General features: G+C 36.2%; 1 protein-coding gene across 3 annotated transcripts in view; it reads right to left on the bottom strand.

The window, feature by feature from the left end:
* Nucleotides 1-373: 373 nt before the first annotated feature.
* Nucleotides 374-22590, bottom strand: part of TRAPPC10 (trafficking protein particle complex subunit 10) — a 42259-nt gene continuing 20042 nt past the window's right edge. For all 3 annotated transcript variants that reach the window (XM_031594614.2, XM_031594615.2, XM_090123356.1), the window contains exons 9-23: nucleotides 22170-22284; nucleotides 21010-21086; nucleotides 18339-18430; nucleotides 16890-17030; nucleotides 15215-15327; nucleotides 13712-14226; nucleotides 11397-11538; nucleotides 10206-10364; nucleotides 8258-8487; nucleotides 7197-7297; nucleotides 6224-6350; nucleotides 5694-5864; nucleotides 4194-4371; nucleotides 2924-3118; nucleotides 374-2122 (exon numbers count right to left, since the gene is read on the bottom strand). In XM_031594614.2, coding sequence (XP_031450474.1) covers nucleotides 1884-2122; nucleotides 2924-3118; nucleotides 4194-4371; nucleotides 5694-5864; nucleotides 6224-6350; nucleotides 7197-7297; nucleotides 8258-8487; nucleotides 10206-10364; nucleotides 11397-11538; nucleotides 13712-14226; nucleotides 15215-15327; nucleotides 16890-17030; nucleotides 18339-18430; nucleotides 21010-21086; nucleotides 22170-22284 — 2595 coding nt within the window. In that variant the 3' untranslated portion in view covers nucleotides 374-1883. The remainder of the gene's footprint in view (nucleotides 2123-2923; nucleotides 3119-4193; nucleotides 4372-5693; nucleotides 5865-6223; nucleotides 6351-7196; nucleotides 7298-8257; nucleotides 8488-10205; nucleotides 10365-11396; nucleotides 11539-13711; nucleotides 14227-15214; nucleotides 15328-16889; nucleotides 17031-18338; nucleotides 18431-21009; nucleotides 21087-22169; nucleotides 22285-22590) is intronic.

The raw sequence follows: 22590 nt of genomic DNA, 5'->3' as shown, positions 1-22590 counted from the left end.
AACTTGGATTTCTTTTTAAAACATGTATATTTAGAACTGTAACGCTTACAATTTCCTTAAACAATCTTAGTACAATGTGTTTAATCTAACAGTATATTACAGAACGATGTGAAAAATGATTTAATAGCAAACCATGAAAATGGAATCAATTAGAATACCTGCAGTGTCAAAGTCACAAACTCGTTACCTTTTCCAGTCAAAGAATCCCAGCAGCCATTCACTCACACTAAATGATGCTTTGGGTTTTATCCAGAACAAAATGGTATGATTTCCACAGAGAAAGGGCATTCCTTCACAGAAAGAAGATGCGTAACAGTAACGTTTTCAGCTAGCAGATCTACTTTTTACATCTATTTAGACATTGTTTAAAAAAAAAATAAAAATAAAAACAAAAACAAAAACAATGTAAGGTATCCTTTCACTCCTTAACTGCAATTCAGTTTGGAAAGAGGGTTTTTTTTCCTTCCCCTTTGTAATTTAGCAGAACCTGAGTTTAGAAAAAGGAAAACAAACAAACAAAAAAAATGATTTGCCTAATGAGCTGTTTTGGGGTTTTTTTTTTTGGTTTTTTTTTTCCCTAATAAGTTTAGCTTTACTGACAAATATCTGATATGGGATGGTTTTCCTCTGTGGAGTCTGTTCACAATGCACCATTATTGAACTGCAAGTAGAAAAGGTCATTCTCACATTAAATGCACAAGTTTCAATACCAGAAGCAGGACATCAGGAGTTGTAATTTTTCCAGTCACAGGTGAATTTGCAACATTCACAAAAATTACACTTTCTCTTTTAAACACTTTTTTGTATTTACATTTCAAGATATAAATAATGAAATTCTTTAAGTTACATGTTTTAACTTTGCTTCACAATTATTCTACATCTGCAAGCTTTCCTATATCAAACCAACCTCTTTCTTCCCCCATGAATGCGGAAGCCTGGCCTCTAATCAGTAATAATTACACTAAGCCTTCGTGATGAAAGGTTGACTGTTCAAGTATTATCTCATACTGAAATTTTTGCCCCAATTTCAAAATTGGAGCAGAAAACCAAGCCACTTAGAAATGCTAATAAAAGAAATGAATCTGGGAACTCAATAAGCCAAATAATTTATTATTAAATTCTATCAGTATCTTTCTTTGGTAAGAACTATGCAAGAGGATGTCCCACCCATCCCACCCCCAAAAAAATAAAACCATATAATATGTGACATCACAGTGTATACTCTGTGAAGGAGAAAGCCTCAAAAAAATTAAGGAATTTTGTTCAGTTAAGATTGTTTATAGCAGTAGTGCTTCCATGCATTTAAGTATGCAAACGATGGAAGTTCAATATAAGATTGCAATGACAGGAATTAACAATGCTAAAAGAAAAAAAAAAATCAGGAAAGCAACTATTAAGTCGATGAACAAGTTGTTGTATGCTTTGCTGTACTTGTGGCACATGTGGAAAAGCCTGTAAATTACATAAAATTCCAAGATTTGGATAATTGTGTCACCCAAATCTTAACTCTAAAATATGTAGGAAGCATTAAACTAAGCTATCAGCTGCCAGACAAAAATAAAAAAGTGGTCCAAATATTTGGATTTATTTTGTTTTTGTTGCCCTGTGTTGAGATGCGGGATGTGACTGAAAGGAGAAAACCCAATAGCTCACACAAAACATATTAAAGTGGCAATATAAACTAGCTGACACAAGCTTCACTGTACATTTAAATTGATACAATTGTCTGGTGCTTCCATGGCCAGTAAATGTTGAGTGCCATAGGTTTCTTTAGCGTTAAAATGTTGCAACAAAGACTAATCAGGTCATAATCCTTTAAAGTGCTTTCATATCCAGTTTCTAATGTTTTTTGTTTGTTTTTTCCTTGTTCTTATACCGAGTCGTCACGTGATATTGACTTCGAGAACATGGTCGTCCTTGCTGGGAATGACAAGTATTTGCATACCCGTGCTGCAGTTGAAGACCTGACCAGATGAAAAGGATTGCAGACGGGGCATTGGCAAACCTTTGTGTTCCCCACTAGCTGCAGAATGCAAGCTACCTCTGCTCCTTATGCTGCTGCTGTCAGCTTGATCATCCACATTCTTGTCCACAGACAGGTTATCATTTTCAATCCAGCTATCTGTTCAAAACAAAAACCCACAATTTCATTCTGTGAAGTGATTTAAGTAACTCAAAATTATTTCAGAACTCAGACACACAGTCAACTTACCATGTGTTAACAGTTACTGAACATCTCTGCTGAGGTAACAGTCTGCTCAAGTTTGGCAAGCAGCAGATTCAACAGTGTGAATTATATTGGTTTATGTGAAAAATTTGAGTAACGTTACCTCACATTTGTCATAAACTAGAAGACTGCACACTGGCAGTTCCAGGAGTGCTACGGACAAATGGTAAGTTGTGTGCTAGAGCTCTGGAGCTATTCAACAGTACAAATAAAAATCTCAAGGTCACTCGTAGTTCAAGCCTTGACATGGTTTATATGCCACAAGTTCTCAGTACTTCTATTTCTAGTTGGTTCTTACAAAAACTGTGTTTTCAAAACTAACAGAGATGTGAGAGGTGTGCAGTTAAGGGACAATCTTCTAATCCTGAAGTTTCATTATCAAATCAATGTTCACTTGATTAAAAATTAAGTGATAACTAATTTGCAGCAGAATCTTTAAATGAAGTAAGAAAAGAAGTAAAAAAAGAATGTGTCTATTATTTCTCCTCACATGTTAAGACTGCAACCTGAAATCAAACCTTCTGCTAAAGCTGCACCTTAAATGTTTCAAATTAGAACAATAAAAGAAGATCAATACAAAAAACATCTAAGGGTACTTGGTCAATACACTTCCTTGCCTTGCTTTTCTCTTTACTCAAGAACATGGAAGAAGCAGAATCATTTCTCTAAGAAGCCATGTATTCAAGATAGCTTTACCAGCATCAAGTTGCATGGAGTGAGCAGAATGATGAGGGAGGTATTTAAATAATCTGACATCAGGAAAGGGTAGATATCCAGCAAACAGTGGCATCACTTCCATGTGGACTTTGTGAGTTGCTTGAGCTGCTACAGGCATAGATATCACTCCAGAACTTTTTCCGCAGACTGCCCAGTTACTGCTGTTGTCAACAACTGCAAGAACAAAGAGAAGACACTACAAAAATCTTGGAAAAAAAGAACCTCCAGTATAGTTTTAGAACACTTTAAAAAATCAGTATTTTTACAGTATCTAAAAACTCAGGATTTTCTGTGTGAAGTTGGCTGGGGCCCTGGGCAATCTGATCTAGTGGGTTGCACTAGTGGGTTGAAACTGGATGGCTTTAAGGTCCCTTCCAAGCCAAGTCACTCTGTGATTCTATAAGAGCTGTGCAAAGTAAGAAAACAGCCCTACACCAAAGGGACCATTGCCTCAAACAATCATTCAACCAGCCTGAGTAGCACTTACACTTGAAGACAGGTTAACAAAAAAAAATAAAATACTCTCACTGTCCTGTTTTTTGCTGGGATAGAGTTAATTTTCTTCATAGTAGCTCATACGAAGCTGGTTGTGGGTTTGCTATGCACTGGTAACACACTGATGTTTTAGCTGTTGCAGAGCAGTAGTTGCACAGAATCACGGGCTTTTCTGCCTCTCATGCTGTCACCAAAGAGGCCAGGAGCACACAAGGAGCTAAGAGGGGACACAGCCAGAGCAGCTGGCCCAGATTGAACAAAGGGATGTTCTATACCACATGGTGCCTTGCTCAGCAATAAAAGCCAGGGGAAAGGGGAGGTGGGGAACATCTGAAGTAACATTGCTTATATTCCCAAGTAACCATTATATATGATAAAGACCTGATTTCTTGGAAGCAGATGAACTTCTGCGTGTGGATAGCAAGTAATTCCTTACAAGTAAATCCAACAAATTTGTTATCTATCTTTGCTTGTGCACGCATCTTCTACTTTAGTTGTTCTACTTTAGTCGCTGAACTGTCTTTATCTTTACCCATGAGTTTTCTCAGTTTTATCTTTTTGATTCTCACCCTGAGCCTTCTGAGAAGTGAGAGACCAGCTCTGTGGTACTTAGCTGCCTACCAGGGTTAAATCACAACTCTCACCCTTAATGAAATGAAAACTGCTTAACTGGGAAGTCATAATCACAATACAAGAATGTATTTCACAGGAAGTCTGGCCGGTGACATTATTGAGACTGAAAAAATATTCTTACCTTCATACATAAGTTTTGTTGTGCAATACCCATCTGATTCTGTTAATGCTTCATCTCTGTCAACTTCTGAGAGGTCAACAAGACGAGTGATGGACACCTCTAAGGAGCATAGTGAGCCTGTTTTACAGTACTCTGTCCCCAGTGGTGGAAAAATTTCAGTTTTCACATGGTACAGTGTCTGTAAGGAAGAAAAAAGAATACTGTTACCAAGAAATAAAAAAAGGGGGGTGCATTTAGTTGTGTTTAAACAACACTTGACAATTTATATACTATAAACTTATTTTTGTGTTTAACATTCATGTCTTAATTTTTTTAATGCAAGACTCAGTTAAGTTTTTATTGCTAAAATTAAACCAAATTTGATTTAAATTATTTTTGATACAAGTAGAGAGTACACAATTCTTCCCCCCACTTCCAAGCTTTTAACTGTTCAGCCTTCCAGTACTTTTAAATGGATAACTACCTTATCATAACTGAAAAAACTTTTATTAGCTTTCTGACTCCTCATTTCCCAGACATGCCACAAAAATTCTGAGAGTGAACTTACTTATCACTCATACCATCATGGTCCCCTGAATAAAGGTGTGCATATTATCATGGAACAAATTTAATTACTACAAAATTAAACCTTCTACTCTCCTCAAAGAAAAAGGATTAAAATATCAGTGCTGGAAACATTTAGCTCCCTTTAAAAAAATATATCCATAAGGGTACTGATAGAAGTGCCAAAAATACTAGTTACATGCCAGTAGGCAAAAAGATACCTTGTTGCTCAGCACCATTTTGTAATGAGCAGGCAAAAAACATAGCAACACTGAAAATGGGCAAAAGGATTTAACCCAATGAAATATTTCTCATGCTGCTACTTTTACCCAAGCATCAAAAAGGCTAACATAACTGAATTTAGAGATGAGATCTTGTAATGTTGATAAAGCTCCTTTAATGGGAAGTCATACCTAGCCTAAGCTTCCTAGCAGATCAAAGAAGTTTGTCCATAAGGGGAAAAGAAGAAACACTTAAGATAATGGCCTAGCAAATCCTAAATATTTAATTAGAGGAGCTCATCAATACAAAAGCACTACAAAAACAACTCAAATGCTTACAATAGCAAAGATCTTTGGAAATGGCAGTTTGTTTTGGAGAGGGCTGCCTGAAGTCACCAGGAAAAAAGCAGCTCAGTAAGTAATCTACAGACATTCTTCATGTCACGAGCCCAAAGAGGCAGAAAAACAGAGCAAAACCAAAACAAGAAACAAAAATCGAGTTCAAGGAAGCTTACACAAGTGTTCTTCTCCTATCCTATTCCAGGGGTAAGCATGTAATTCACCTCTTTTTCAGTTCTACAATTCAACATAGAATACACAGCTTTCAAATGATCTTCAGTTTCATTCAATTCAATTCAAAGAGAATTTCTAAAATATATTTCTCGACTTCCCTTTTGTGTGGTGTATATTAAGAAATCATATTCAGTTAATACATACTATACTTGAGAATGCTTACAAAAAAATTTTCCACTTGGAACTCATAAGTGAACGGCTTGAGGGTAAGAGACTGTTTTTCAGAGGTAGCTGGACAAAAGCTGACTGAAAACAGGCACTGCAAGGAGAGAGGAAGCTCTTTCGTCCACTTCAATTCCCACACAAAGAATATTGATTGCTTACTATATATGACCTGAAAGAGAAATTGTTTATAGCATTAGTTTTCCTTCCTCTGATGGAGAAATGGAAATACACATCCTCTTACACATATTTGTACATTCTGGTATCAATATAGCTTAAAAAAACAAGGTTACAAGTGAATGGACAAGCTAATCATCTCCACATCTTTTAGAATTTCATCTAACATCAGCAGTGCCTTCTAAAGCATCTTTAAGAATCAAAGTTACTCAGAAGATCACAAAGATGTAACAACACCAATTATCAGCCTTCCTACAAAAGTTACGTACAGAAGTGTTAATGGTATTACTAGCAGAAAGTTTTATCTATCTTTCCTGTCAACAGGCTCACAAAACACCAGGAGAGTCTTTTTACCTGTTGAGATTCAGAGTTCAGAGGTACCAGCTGCAAATCTGTACAGTCAGCAGTATTTTTTAGGTTATTGTCTGAAAGCTGAAAGCAGAGTTCTGACAAATTCTGTATGCAGACTTGCACATACTTCCTGAAAAACATGAAGTTTGCTCAATTTTCTAGCAAATTTCCATTTTTACATTTACAGAATACAGGGTCCATAAATTTGCTGTAAAGTGCACAGCTCGTGCAAAAAATATAAAAGCAGGTGTATTTCTTTCGATCTTTTCTCAATATTTATTAATCTGTAGAAACAGGGATGTAAAACACACTCTTTCATATAAAACAGAAACAAATAACTACATAGAAATAGATCAGTTTGGTTTGTTTTATATATTTTATATGGGTTTGTTTAGCTTGGAAAAGGGAAGGCTCCAGAGAGACCTCACTGTGGCCTTCCAATACTTGAAGGGAGCATATAAACAGGAGGGGGTATGACTGTTTACGTGGATGGATAGTGATAGGACAAGGGGGAATAGTTTTCAACTGAGACAGGAGGTTTAGATTAGATATTAGGAGGAAATTTTTCACTCAGAGGGTGGTGACACTGGAACAGATTGCCCAAGGAGGCTGTGGATGCCCCATCATCCACTGGAGGATTCAAAGCCAGGCTGAATGTGGCTCTGGGCAGCCAGGTCTGGTGGTTGGCAACCCTGCCCTTGGCAGGGGGGTTGAAACTCAATGATCATTATTGGTCCTTTTCAACCCAGGCCATTCTATGATTATGCAATTGTGTTTCCAGAAAAGTTGAAGACGTGCTTATTTTACTGTTACGAAAGTACACTAGAGAAAATATGCAAACTTTCAGCAAGAAACTGTAGGACAGCAGAAGTCCAATTTAAAACATAATAAAAAAGTCAGCTATAGACAATACTTATGCAATTCCAGATCCCTGTTTTCCTAGAAGAAACAAATAAGAAATGCTTAATTTGTTTACCGTTTGCCAGCTGACAATAAGGAATGCTTGGCATTAAAAGGTATGCAGAATGTTAATGCAATAATAGTGGAATAAATCGACCAAGGACAATCAATGGTTACCTAAAAGAGAAAGAGACCAAAGTTCTTGCTCATAATAGGCTTTGATTTCAAGTCTTTACTTTTCTCATAATTTCCAAACAAACCTTTGCTCAGTGTCTATGTCTAATGCATCCAGATGAAAAAGAAAACAAAACAGTATGTCAGAGTTAATCTGAAAAAGCATTAGCCTTCTGCTTTTTTCTGAGCAAGGTATGAAATCTTGAAGAAGCTTTTCCCACGGAAACTCATACACTCACTTCTGAACACCAGAAATAAAGGAAGGTGGACAGAAGGAAAAAAAAAATGATAGCATCACTATCAACAGCATCTGAACATAATAATCTGATAAAAGGTCAGTATTAAATACATTGCTATAAGAACTATTACTGAAATATCTTCGTAATACTTTCTTAAGAACAAGCTTAAAATATATTGTCTGTTTATTTTAAGTTTAAGCAGCACACTTAACTATTACATTTCTCTTGCACATACATTTAACATTATTTTTTTGTATGTGTGGGGAGAGGAGAGGAATTGATATGAATAAATAAAAAATAACTTGTCACATCCCATTTTAATAGTGCTAATCTATACCTATTCCTTTTAACCATAATATTGACACACAAGGATACACACTTTGCAAGTAGAAGAAATACCTCCAAAAAAGGAGGATTTAAAGTCCACCATGCTACCTTTCACAAAGACACAAGTATCCTATATCCTATAAAAACTGAGCATCAGAACATGAATATTCAAGTATGAGCAAGAGGAACATGTGACAACATAGAAGACAGTGTAGATTTCTGCTTATGTATTCTCTACATTGATACTGTTCATTAAGATTTTGGCATCTACATCTTAAGGGAAAGTTAGCTCAATGTAAGCAGTTTTTCCCACCATTAACCTCACTTAATATTTTGTGAAGTCCATGTTCCCATGATCAAGCAGATTTTGTAATAAAAATATTAAATGTCATCTTACTTTTTGATCAACAGTTGCCATACAGTTGTCCAGTTTTTGTTTTTCTTTGTTTTTTCTCTGAACTTCTTTATTTGTGGTACTTTCTCCCTCCTCTGCAGATTCTGTGGCTGATGGTAAATACATGACTTCTAGTTCAAATTCAATCACATGATATGCAGGAGCCACTGGCAAATTGATGCTTGTAATCTTTTCAGAAGACTGAATTCTTAGTGATGATTCTGAGATCTTTTCTGTGGTTGTGCAGAAAAGGGAAAAGTTATTTGAAAACATTTATCCCCTCATAGCTTATTTCTGTAATTAAGTACAGAAATGAGCCTACAGACCTGTCATAGAAAACATATGGTAACATAACCTAGCAAGACCTTCATATTTTCAGAAACAAAAATGAGAAACTACATCTCATACCTCCCTAGCAAGCTTCTCATATTAACTACAATCCACACATCTTAAATACCACTGCTGTATACAACTTCTCAATACTGATGCTCTATCCTTCTCAAATTGTAGGAAGGTAACCACCACATTTAGCGCAACAGTTTCTTTCAGCATTCAAGGAAAAACCAAGAGGACGACTTGGTAACAGACTTCAAATTAGCTGAAGAGTTAAATTCACACACTGAATTTTTTCACCATGTCCTTCACCTCCTTATTCTCATAATTCATTTTTATTTCAAAGAACATTTACTGAAAACGCATATTAAATTTCCTTATTCAGAGGCTGGAGAGCAGCCCTGCAGAAAGGGTATTCTAGTTGACAGCAAGTGCAGCAAGTGGTACCTAAGCCAGCAGCAGTCCTGGCAGCACAATGGGCCAACTGTACCCAGAGAGGCACCAGGCTCAGCACTGCTGCTGGGTGAGGGGAGGGGCTGTCCCCTCTGCCCTGTGCTATGTGGCCTCACCTCCAGCACTGGGTGCGGATTTGGGTGCTGCAATGTAAGGACATAAAGCTGTTAGAGAGTGTTCAAAGGAAGGCTATAAAGATGGGGAAGGCTCTGAGGGCAAGGTGTGTGAGGAGCAGCTGAGGCCCCTCGCTGTGCTCAGCGCAGAGCAGAGGAGCTGAGGGGAGGCCTGATGGCGGCTGCAGCTCCTCACAGGGAGCGGAGGGGCAGCGCTGAGCTCTGCTCTGTGTGACAGCGACAGGGCCCGAGGGAACGGCATGGAGCTGTGTCAGGGGAGGGCAGATGGGGGTCGGGGAGAGGGTCTGCACCACAGGGCGGTGGGCATAACCTCAAGTGTCAGTGTTCAAGGGGTGTCTGGACTCAGACATAGACATAGGGTTTGATTTTTGGGTGGTCCTGTGTGGAGTCAGGACAGTTAGCACTGATGATCTTTGTGGGCCCCCTCACAGCTCAAGATATTCTGTGATTCCTTATAGAACTTTAATACATAGGGTACATATCTGTATAGTCTATTTCAATCTCAGTTATGTCCATTAAGACTGTTCTCATTTACGCAAAACTTGAGTGTATTCGAGCAGTTGAAGATACACTAAAGCACTCTTACTCAGGAAAGGAAAATAAACCCTTTGACTTCATGTATTTAAATGTAACACTGGCTAAAGAGCACTAAGTAAAAGTGCTTAAGTAAAGCACTAAGTAAAAATACTTAGACTACTTGACAACAAAACTGTATTGCCTAGTTATGACATACTCTGCATAGTAAAAGAAGCTCATCACCATACATTTGGAAATCACAAAGCCAGCAACTATTTCTCCATATCTACAGTATTTCATCCATGCAAGTAAAAGCCATCCAGTTATACTCACTGAAAAGTACATAGTACTACTCTGAAGGTGGAAGGTTAAGACCCTTCTACACTGAAGTACTCAGTTACAGTTCCCTAGAATTGTTCTCAATAACAACTACTGAAAAAGTGTAATTGTCTTAACAAATTTTACTTCAGGATTACTGAATTTTCAGCTATCTGAAGATTATTTTGATTGCTTACCTCTGGTGTTGGAATAGATCACTGCCTTGCTCTCTGGATTGTACAGAATAGGCATGGCATCAGCATTACTGAGCTGCAAAGTATCTCCACTCTTCATGCTGTAATGACCTGTAGTCACTGTGAATTTCACTTTCTGTGGAATGCCAGCCAAAAGACTATCTGAAGAAGAAAGCAGAAATTGTCAACTGACTCCAGTACTGCTAAAGTTTGCTACCAAATCCTCCAAGCACTCTGCTACACATTTTAGGGCAACTTAAAAGTTTGGGCTTTTGGTATTAAATCCTGTTATCGTGGGTTTGGTCATTCAAGTTCAACCAACCTGTTTCTTCATGCTATGTATATGACCTAGGTCTAGATTAGCTGACTTATAGACTGCATAGCTCCGGCAGCACAGAATTCAGTGAAAGATAAAATCCTAAGGATTTTGCTAAGCTTTTTACTGAATTCTCCATGTTGTAAACCACTTTAGATTTTTGCGCCTGTGGTACCTGTCATACTCACATGGTGTATTTACATAAACAAGACAAGAAGAAAGCAAGTATGCACATAGATTCTCAAATATCTGAATCACATCCATCAATTTCCTCAGGTAGCTAATATGATAAATTCCCTCTCCCCAGTATGCCCGTCTTCCTTTAGAGTGCAACCCCTCTAACTGGGATGATAGCACAAATGCTTATTAACTCATCTGCCCCAACCTGAAAACAAAATCACTATGAACTTCAGCATATCAAATACAATAAATTCTACAACACGTAATTCTCAGCCATCCACTAAATCAATGGATGCATTCAGAATTCTAATAAATTAATATTATAATCTCCAACAGAGAAGCTCAGTTTGTAGTATGCATTTCTTAAATATGAAAGAGACTGCGGCGTCACTGAACTAACTGATCAGTTCAGTCAATTAAAAATTCAACTACTGAGTTTTCCTAATGCACATGGGAACTCAAATGGCACCTAATATTTAAGTGATACTGCACGTTCAAGTTTGAGATAAGCTCTGCAATTAGTTGTTGAGAAACAAGCTATAATTGACACCATACTGGATCAATAATTTGAAAAAAAATCTAGCTCAAAACTAAAAAGTAAGACAACATCCCAAATAAAATCCAAGGCAAAAAACACAATCTAGTTCCAAGGAGAGTATAACAGAATTCATCAAATTCAGTGCAGCAGTTGTACCTACCAGTCGTCGGTTCCACTTTTAGCTGGGGCTCCTGAGAATAGACATCATACTGCACTATTGGATAAATATGAAGAAGGACAAACTGTATTTTTCCCACTGAAGTGCACAGTTGCCTGAGGGTGTACGTACCAGGTTCCTTGGCCTTTGAAGAAAACATTGGAATGGCATTTTCAATTTAGGAATTACTTCAAAAACAAACCTTCTATTAAAGACAAGTATTTTCTCAGCTCACTTATCAGACCTTTTGTATTTGTAAATCAAAACAAACAAAAAAAAAAAAACAAATCAAAAGAGTCATTCCATAAGTGACAAGATTTTCACAAAAGGTGCATCTTTTTCCACGCTAAGATAATAAGAACCACAGTGCATGCTAAGTCAAGCAATCAGAATAACTAATATAGTAGCTACTCTCTCAACCAAAAAAAAAATCCCCAAATAAATTGTTCCCTCTCCTCCTTCCCTCCTCAAGCGCACATAAATTAAAATGCAGCTTTATTAAGTACTGAAATTGCATTTAGCAAGAAGCAAGGTACTTATTTAGCTAACATTCATAAAACCCTACAAGGTTCATATCAGGCACAGCCCTCAGCTCAAGCTATTCAGTTTGCACACATTCAAACTCTTCCCTTGACCTGTATGAGATTCTAGATATTTTGCAATAACATTATAAAAAACAAATCTAATGCACTATCATCTCATAGTATATTTATTCTTGATTCTACTTACACTTAGCCACTACTACTACAGAATGTGAGAGGTATTCTTTTTCCATGTGCAATTTTTCCAAGAGGAATTCATAAAATATATTAATGCTGGATAGAATTAAATCTAAGTAGTATTAAAAGTTATGCAGAAAAGCTGCACCATCAAGACATCAGTGACTCAGACATCAGTGTTTTCTCACTCAAATTTTCACTGCACTGTTGTTCATTACTGCAGCACTGAACTCTACTAAATATTTTCCTATGAAGGGTTACAGAACTGAGGAGGGAGACAATACTTAAAGAAATAGAATGATATGCTGAGGCCAGAACCACCTACTTCTGAAACTCCAAACAGATGGTGAAGCCTTTTGAAAAGGCTTGCCATTTTATTTACTAGAATTAAGCAGGGAGGGAAATGCCTTTCACCAGTTCATTAACAATTATAACAAACTAACCACAAGCCAGAAAAGTACAAGGTCACAAAATGAATTAAGCACTTAAAAACCAAGAAACCACTACACTACCAAAAAGACCTAGGACTAGTATCCAAGATCCAGGTCCAAAGAAGGGCAACAAGGTTGTAAAGGGCTTGGAGAATATGCCCTATGAGGAGAGACTGAAGGAACCGGGGCTCTTTAGTCTGGGGAAAAGGAGGCTGAGGGGAGACCTTACTGTTCTCTTCAAATATCTGAAAGGTGCTTCCAGCGAGAGCGGGCTTGGCCTCTTCTCACTGGTGACAGGACAAGGGGAAATGGCCTCAAGTTGCTCCAGGGTAAGTTTAGGTTGGATGTCAGGAAACACTTCTTCACAAAAAGGGTGGTTAAGCACTGGAATAGGCTCCCCAGGGAGGTGGTTGAGTCACCATCCCTGGATGTGTTTAAAAACCCTTTGGATGTGGTGCTCAGGGACATGATGTAGCAGAGGGTTGTTAGAGTTAGGGTCGTATGGTTAGGTCAGGGTTGGACTCAATGATCTTCAAGATCTTTTCCAACCTGAGTGATTCTATGATTCTGTGATTCTATGATTTCTAGCTATAGCACCATCTAGTACTAGTGGTGATATAATGCAAGCATAAGCGATGAAGACTACTATCCTTAAATATCTCAGCAATTACTAGGAATTCCTAACTTGCAGGAGGAAAGAAAGCAGGGAAAAAAACTGATAACTCCAAGTAGGAATCTGACTTACAATGCATGCATAAATAAGGACTTGGAAGAGTTTCATATACAGTACTATATGGCAGAAGCAGAACTTCAGCCATTTTCCGAGGGTGGCATTTAGGTGGTGACCTCCTACTTCCACATGTTTTTACTCATGTAAATTCAGCTTCCTTTAGCAGAGACTCTTTATGTTCTTTATGGCATGTCCCTTGTCATTCACTGCGTGGTTTATAATGAGGGTAATTAAGAAGAGTAACCAGAACAAACACAACAGCCCTCTTTGAAGGGAAATTATGGTCTAGAACAATAAGAAGAAATCCACAATGTGAACAGAGTAACCCATACTGTAACAGGAAGCAATTCAAGTATCACTTGCCAGAACTATGTTCTTTCTCAGTCAGTGCTTTTAGTTCTTTCCCACATATTAGTTCAATCAACTGTAAAAACATACCTGAGTACTGAATGTTATTTTATTGACCCCTGGTTCCAGTATCAAGTTGTGACATTTTAACACATGAGCCCCATCTTCTAAAGTTAGCCCTGAGGGCTTATCCAGAGAACTGCTGCTCTCTTGCCTTCGTAGTAGCATGTGCACATTTTTGCAGATAATTCCTGCTGTGTTCAAAGAGTTATCTGAGGGACTCCGTTCATACATTTCATACAGCTCCAGAGCAGGCAAGTTGTTTCTTGACCAAGGAAATCCTACAACCTCATTTGGAAAGCTGATAACACCATTGGAGATTTTGTGCTTAGTGAGCCACTCTGCTGTTTTTCTGTAATTATTCTTTTCAATGCTGAAGTGAACATGAATAGCAATCTGATCCAGTTGGATAGGAATGGGCATTTGGCTCATCAAAGTCAACTCAATAGACAACTTCCCACCTACATGGACAACAGCATTTGGAGGGTCAAAATGTAGAGTTTTCAACTGTGCAAAGGAGTGCATAGGCAATATAATTTTTTGACCTGAAAAGATAAAAACAAAACAGAAAAAAAAAAAAATCAGCAAATTTCTGTTTTCCCCTCAAAAACTTAATCCCTAGAATTAAACAGATCAACAACTTCTCACAATAAATCCTTTTAAAACAAAACAATACTTTCATATTTTAGTTTTATCTTGCACAGTGATTACGCTTAGGATGCTGGGATTTATTTTCTAAGAATACACCTAATACAGTGTTAGTACTGCTTAGGCAGACAACTAAGTGGAAAGGTGGCAGATAAGCAAAAGTTTAACATTTCGATTTACATAAATCATCACAGATGAGCACAGTAAAATAAGGTGATAAAATTCTCACAGCTTGTTAACTAACAGCACATATAAGCTTGATGCCTTGAGCCAACAACTTTACCAGTTAAAGGATTTTCTCTTTTTCTGGATTCAAAAGCAAGCAAACAAAAAAACTGAAAACTTAAGTCTAAAATTGCATATGGTACATTCACTCATTAAAAAAAAAAACAAAAAAACAACAACTTCTACATAAAAATAACTATATTTTTTGAGGACAAGACATCAATGAAGCAGAGGAATGAATAATGAAAGGTAAGAATCAAAATAAGAAGGTAGAAATGGATGGGAACAAGTCTAACATTAGAAAAAGCATAATCAATCACAGAGCTGCCATGTGCATGTCAGCAACACAGAGGCAAAATTAAGTTAGGAACTAGAAAAAAAACCACCAAGCAATACAAGAGAAATTATGAGCTACAAAAGCAGAAACAGATAAACAAGGTAAAACAAAAACCTCCTGGTATTCAGGATGAAAATTACTCTTTCATCACTGATTAGTTGGCTATTTCAGAAGCGTCATAAATGTTCTGAATAGAAGAAGAGCCATGCTGATTCAGAAGTCATATACAAGGTAATGAGACCAAACAGAAAAAAAACTTCCCTGTCTACTTCAGGGAAAGATTACAGCAGCTAACACTTTATGCATTTAAAAGCCAGGCTTACCTTGATTCTCTGTTTGCTGATTGGCAAAATCTAGTATTTCTTGGCAAAAGCTTTTACGCTCATCTTCCGTTAGATGATTATCACCAGCTAAAAGACTGCTTATTTGAAGATAACTAATAAAGTTAAGGAAACATGAGGTAGCAACATTTCAAAATTACCACAGTTTCAGTACTGCCTTTCTAATCTTTTAATATAAGACCTACTTTCAACATCACCACGTTCTCAGATTTACTAAAATATTATCCATTATTAACTTCAGCAGTCTTCCCTCCAACTCTCATCTAAAAATATTAGTGAGCAGAGAAAATTCATTACTTGACAAAAGATAAATGCAGTACGCAAGTTAATGTCCCAATATGTTGTGTTACACTGCACATTTAGAATTAAATAACTTGAGTATTTGATTACTTTCTGATTTACTCTGCTGATACTATGCCAGTTGTTAGAGTACCATTTACCATAATTAAGTTAAGGCATTCTTTAAATTTTGATTGCTGAGGATACATATATTCATTTAAGTATTTAGTGAACATACACAACGAAGCAGAAAAAAATAGTAGTGCTTAACAGCAATCTAAGAATTTTCAATGGATACATTATAATAGCTGTTTGGTTAAAAAAAGAATGTTTATGTGGAGGGGAGGGAGGAAACAAAAAAAAAATAAGGAAAGAAAAATCCACAACCAGTTACAGTAAGCTTCCCGGTACTGTCACCCAAAGATCATCATGTTAGCTTTTGGGCTAACAATAAAAAAAAAGGAGTAATACCATCAAGTCTTTCCTTCAAACTTCCACAAGAGCTCTCTTGCATCAGTAAACCTCTTAAGCTGAACACCCCAGTTGGAGCACCCAAAGAAGTTTGATTTAAAGCTGTGAAAGCAGTACTCGTCCCTTGAAATATCATGAAATAATGAAAATTTGCCAGTTTTTCCTATAACATACACAAAGCACAGCAGTTTAAATTAGAATTATGTTACTTAAGCTAGCTACTAAATTTAGGCAACACCACATGAGGCTAAAATGAAAAGCAAATTCAAACTGAAGTGTCTCCAATGCCAAAATGAATTTAAAAGAGCAACCAAGGCCTGTCAGTAGACTGTTTTCCTTACACACACCTGGTACCCTGAAAGTAGCAGCAGCACAGCAACACAGTTATGTTCACAGGGTGAACATACTGCAAAGTATCAAAGAGAAAAAAATCACTGTCAGGTCATATACAGGAAAAGGTATTTCCAGTTTTGTAAAGAAAACCAGCAAATGAAGCCCTTTAATATAGGCAAAATTTCTAATGGTGTATTACCAAATGAAAAAAACTATGGCATAAGAACTACCACAATGATTAAGTACAAACATAATCATAAAGGAACCCTACAATGGCATATATTGAACTAATGACAAATTTCATGCTATACATGTTGAATCTCTAGAGCATAGACGTAGTCTAAAACTAAGAGTAGCAGCATATGCAAAAGATATTAAGTGAACAAGGCATAAAAAAATGAAAAAATAAATAACCCAACTCTCCTGAAATGAAAAGCAACACAGGAAATAAGAAACAGCTGTCTGATATTTGTCTGTCTCAAATCTTGAATAAAATTAGAGCTACGTCAGAAGAATAAGCAGAAGTATTGTTTTATCCAGTCTTGATTTTCTGGCTCCATCTTTGAGAGGATACTTTTCTATTTGCCCGAGGTGTTTCTGACATTCTGCTAACTGTTTTCTTGTATGCGTAACAAGCAATGCCCAGCCCTCAGCAAGGTAAGTTTTCAGTGCTCCTTGAAGATAGACTTCTGCCTTCTGCGGACCTTTCTTCCTCCTTTAAAAATAAATGAATACAGAGTGATACTAGATTCTTTATGGCCATGAAAACTGTCTCTACATGCTTTTAAAAAGCAGTCATGAGAGAAGAACATTTTATATGAATGCAGAACAAACAGCAACCAGCCATTACGCTATTCACTGCGCTGGTGCCAGATCAATGTATTGGTCTATCCTTCTGCAAGTCAATTTGGCAGAACTGCAATTAGTCTAAATATATCATATGTCAACGAGACTTCCTATACATATCTATCATAAGTCAGAGCAAGTGAGGTAAAGCTACCTCCCACAAATGCACTTTCATGATGAAGTCATCTCAGTCTTCTGACAGTTAACTAAGAACATGCTACCTTAACAGCTTCAGTGCAGAAAAACACTTTAGTATTTTAGTTATCATTTTTATCACTACACACAGTTCCATGGTAGTCTTTTAACCTGATTTTATTCCCTCAGGTGAAAGTTTACATTAATTTAGGAGAATCTTGCAACAAGTTCAGATTGGTTTCATGGAGGTAGACAGGAAGCAGGCTCAAAGATAAGAGCACTAAAAACCATCAAGCACTCAGAATTCCCAAATTCTTTAAGAATAAAAACAGAAAGCCAACGCAGGAGGATCATTTAGCAGAATTTAACAGCAGGAACAAACACAGGAATAAGATCATTAAGTTTTCCACAGGCGGCAATAAAAATTTTGTATACAAATACAAAACTGATTTCTTTCTAAATTATGTATTTTCTGGCTCTTTAGTGTATATGCACGTAAGTGTGTGTACAGTTAAAAAAAACTATTAACTTTGAAACATATCAGAATCCACGTTAAGAAAGCAAGTTACAGCAGATGCAAGGTTACATCTCCTTCCTGGCCCTTTCTTCCTTCATGGAAGAAAAGATGAAGGCAAAAAACGCAGAGTTAAAAGTAACAGTAATAAATAATGAGGGAAGAACTAGGGTTCAGTATAAAAAGACCACCAGTTCTCAGCTCTTTACTATTTCATAGAATCATAGAATGGTCTTGGTTGAAAAGAACCATAATGATCATTTGATTTCAACCGCCCTGATACGTGCTGTGTCACCAACCACTAGAGCAGGCTGCTCAGAACCACATCCAGCCTGGCCTTGAATGCCTCCAGGGATGGAGCATCCACAGTTTCTGTCTTGTTTCTCCTTCCCCCCAAAATAAAGTCAGAAACTTAGCATAGGTGTAAAATAAAAAATATTTTCAAAAACTCCTTTTGAAATATGGGTTTCCTCAAGCATTACATTCAAGCTTTTCAAAGTTAATGCATTTAACACTTTTAATGCTTACATATAAAACTCTGCCAAATCCTTTCCAACAAGCTTAGCTGAGCGAATTCTCCCAATGTTTGTGTACATTTCAATGGTGGCATGGGACAGATCCTGTTTGAAAGAAAAGAGTTAATATAAACTATGTATTTCTAGTAGCACTAAGTAGTGCTACTTAGTATTTCACACAAACTCATTATCAGTAACTAAGCTATTAAAACAAAACTAACAGAATAAGTCACTTTTTAGATTTCCTCTTCCCTTCAGGACATACTTTGGAGCAGTCTACAACATAACTGCATTGTGAATTGCAGAAGAAAAGCCTTATCAAAAAAGAGAATTCAAAAAACACAAAACTAACATTCAGACACAATTTTAAGTACTTCTCCACACTTGAATCCTTTTTCGAAAGCATTTATTTCTCACCAAGTATATCCTTTATGGCATCATTACAAGATAGTATAGTGTAACATTCCACAATACAGCTTGGTGTAACATATTTCTCAAAATACTAGAGCTTGCCCTGAAGATCCTACTGCTATTTAAAAATAATAATAACAGCATAGAGTACACAACTCTTTCACTTAGGCTGCACATAATACCATCAAATATATGAAGGTTTCATTTTTAAGAAAAAGCAGTATGTAAGCATACAATTACATGCAGAATATGAAGATGCACTTGGAAGAATTACTTTCCAAACTGTGCTTTAAAGCAACTGCTTGAAGCTATGCAATCTTGATTTGAAGTTTGTCATTTTTAAGCTTAGTTCCTATTGTCTACAGGTCACTATCCTTAACTTGCCCTAAGCCTGTAATAACTGCATATTTAGTAAGAAAGATCTGTCACTATTACACACTGTACTCAGTCAAACTTACTTCTCAAACATCTAACCATCTTTGGCCATAAAGACATTTCATACCACATTTATAAATCACATTTACAAACCACCAGCCATTTCCTCAGCAGCTCATTGTCTTTCAGTTAGCATATTAAGTATCACTTTATTCTCCAAAAGAGACTGCTTAAAAACTTTCAAATGCCTAATTTTGTTTGTGGAGTATCTGTCAGAAAGCTTCTATTTCTGTGAGGCAGGAAAGTGACCTAAAACAATATTCCAAAGGTCTTCTTAGCCACTTCTTGATGTTTCTTAAACAGAGCCTAGAGGAAAATCACCTGTGCATTCTCCCTTTCTCATTAAACAACTTCAAACAGTACTCAACAATAAACTAGACTGGTTCACTTCTTAGCCAATCAGTATAAAAAGAGACACCTGCATCACCAGCTACACATAAAACGAAAAGCTATATTCCCCCAAAATTGAAGTACTAGCCAAGACGTTTGTAGAAGATCTGATAGTTTAACAAAAGATTCTGAAGTCGTCACATAAGACTAGCCATCGAACTAAATAGAGAAATAATAAAGCAGCCTTTTTATGATAAAAAATGCCCAATTTCTTTCTTTCAATATTTCCAAAAAGCTGCATTTCACTTTCCACACTCATTAAAACTTTAAATGTAAGTAAATTATCTTTGTTGTGTCTAGAATTTTCAACTAATTCTGTGTAGCTCTCCACTGAATACAGTGGATAGAACAGTTACATATATATAGTAAATATTTATCCAACAACTACATATAATATAAAAGATTGCTTTCTATCTGAATTTCAGAATAAAAGCAGTCAGCAATACAAACAGCATAAGCAATTCCTTCATAGGCAACCTCTGCAGAACCCACTTAGTTTCTTAAGTTTAGGAAGACACCACTCAATTTTGTGGAGATCTCAGGGTCCAACGTAGAACTGAACATTTAAGCATATCTTGAAGTTCTGAAAAATCTTAGTTCAGGCTTGTTATCCAGCTCTTCTCATAAGAAACAAAGCATGGAAGTAAAATCTGCTATCTTCATAAAATATCTTTTGAGACTTTCTTTAATAACAATTTTGTAAAAACAAGAAACCACTTAGTTTTCACATTTGAAAAAAGTGCTCAATTTTCATCTAATTTTTCCCCAGAAGACTTTAAAGGCAGTTCTGCAACCATAAGAAATATCAGAGGAAAATAATTTAAGGAAAAGAAGCAAGAACAGAATTAACCATTTTTGTGACAATCAGGTGTTTTGGGTTTTATTTAACCATTTCTTGTAAAATATAACCACAATATTACTACAACAGCTCCTCAATAAGGGAGCTGCCAGGAAATAAACATATAAATTAACATGCAATGAAAACTGTAATGTTTCAGACTCTGCCAGCTCGAGCTGCAACATTCACACATCCCACACTTCATATAAGAAATTATACAATCTAACTTAATTCGTGTAATAAGCATTGCAAGATGCAAGTCTAAACTATTTGAAAGAAAGCTGCATTCACATAACAATAGTCTTCCAAAGACGACTCAATTTTAGAGAGCAAATAGCCATGACATAGGCTCTCTGAATATTTAAGTATATTTACTTACAGACAAGCTTCAGCACTGTGACTATAAGAATTAAAATGCATCTCCACCCTTGAAACCCAGGACAAACACAGAGCCTCTGGTTGTAAAACAAATCAGCCTTGGTGTGTTCAGTATGAGAGCAATGAATTTCGATACCAAAAGACAGATTGAAGTTCCTAACATCATCTTTTCAGGTGTGGAAATTTTGACTCTGTTCCATCTATAATGTAAATAACAGAAGACTATACTTACTAAGTAGTGCTTTTCAAAAGCTTCTACAGATGATAAGGCCTCTTTAAGTTTCTTGTAAGGGCTCTGTGATGCATTGGCTGTAGAAAAAAAGAATAGGAAACATCACTTACAAATACAAATTCCTATTCCCAACACTTAAAGTAGATCGTGCATTTCTTCCCCAGACTCTAAAATAAAATCAGAAAAGGCTGTTTAACAAATGTGACTGTGTGCATACACTCATACCTGAGAAATATTCAGAGGAGAAGGATAAAGACAAGCAGCAATATAATTAAGTATATTAACTTCTCCATACAACTCTTCAAGACATTTATTCACCCCAGCAACACACACACACAATTGTACTTAAATACCACTGTATTTTCCCACCAGCAATATTCTCACAACTTTCTACTGTTAGATTTATGAAACAGTATGTCAGAAGTATATTGTAATTTAAAAAATGTTTTTACACCTTACCAAATATATACCAAATTTTTTTCCTTGAGGTAACTTGCTCATTTTAAAAGTTCTGCCAGACTTAATATGTGCCAATATTCCAGAAGGAAAAAAGCCCCCATTTTCAATAAACACAATAAACAGGTACTACAGTGCTGAACTGAGAATCATACATCATAAGTGCAGGAGCAAGTAAGTTGTCAGTCTGGCAAAAATACTTAAAAAATACTAATTGTTCTTGCACTTTTAAGATCTGAAAGTTTCTTCTCTTCAGAAATAGCTTTGTGAATGACAAGAAATTCACAACCAAGTAAATAAATGTGATTGCTCAGCCAATCAAAGAATATCATTCTGTAGTTCCTCTTGCAGGTTATCTTTTTGAATGACATCAAAGAGCTTCCATTTCATTTTCAATGAATTTTGTTTTCAATACTTATCTGAAAGTATTAAAAATTTCATTCAAAACTAGTACTGTTTAAGAATATTTACTTAAATGCTGGTAAATGGGCTTTTTTAACCTTATACTTGTGAAAGTAAGAAGAAGCATTGAAGATTTCAAGTATTAGAGAGATTAAGTTAAAATCCTCTTAAGATATAACAGTTGTATCGATGGTTATATATACATATGGATATCTGGAAATTATTTTTATTGTTGTATTTATATGCCATGTATTTAAGACAAAGTCAGTTATCACAAAGCATGTATACATTCCTGGTAATACCTGTTTCAGGACGTTCTGCTCCCAACCCTGCTAACAGATCAACAGTTCTGTTAAGGTCTTCTGAATTGGGTCCCTTCTCTGACACAAGCCCACACAGATAACCCAGAGACTTTAACTGTAAGAAAAAAAAAGAGATACTTGATTTCAACAGGCTACAAAGACAATAACAAATCTTTTATTTTATCACACTGTTCTAAAACCACAATATATTTCTATGGAAAATACTGCTGCTATGTTACACTGCTTATAAATCTATATCAAAGTTGCTTTGTGGGAAGAGAATAGAGAACCTTTCAAAATGTAATTACATGATTCTTACTTCCTGTAGAAATTAGTTTTATTAAGAACTAAATCACATATAATATAAGTTAAAGACTCAACATGCATCAAATCCCTGTGTCCTTCTATTTTTCCTTATAAA

This window comes from Phasianus colchicus, chromosome 1 (genome assembly GCF_987193195.1).
Source record: "Phasianus colchicus chromosome 1, bPhaCol1.hap1.1, whole genome shotgun sequence".
Taxonomy (NCBI): domain Eukaryota; kingdom Metazoa; phylum Chordata; class Aves; order Galliformes; family Phasianidae; genus Phasianus; species Phasianus colchicus.
Note: the sequence above shows the minus strand (reverse complement) of the source record. Positions and strands in the feature narration are given on the sequence as shown.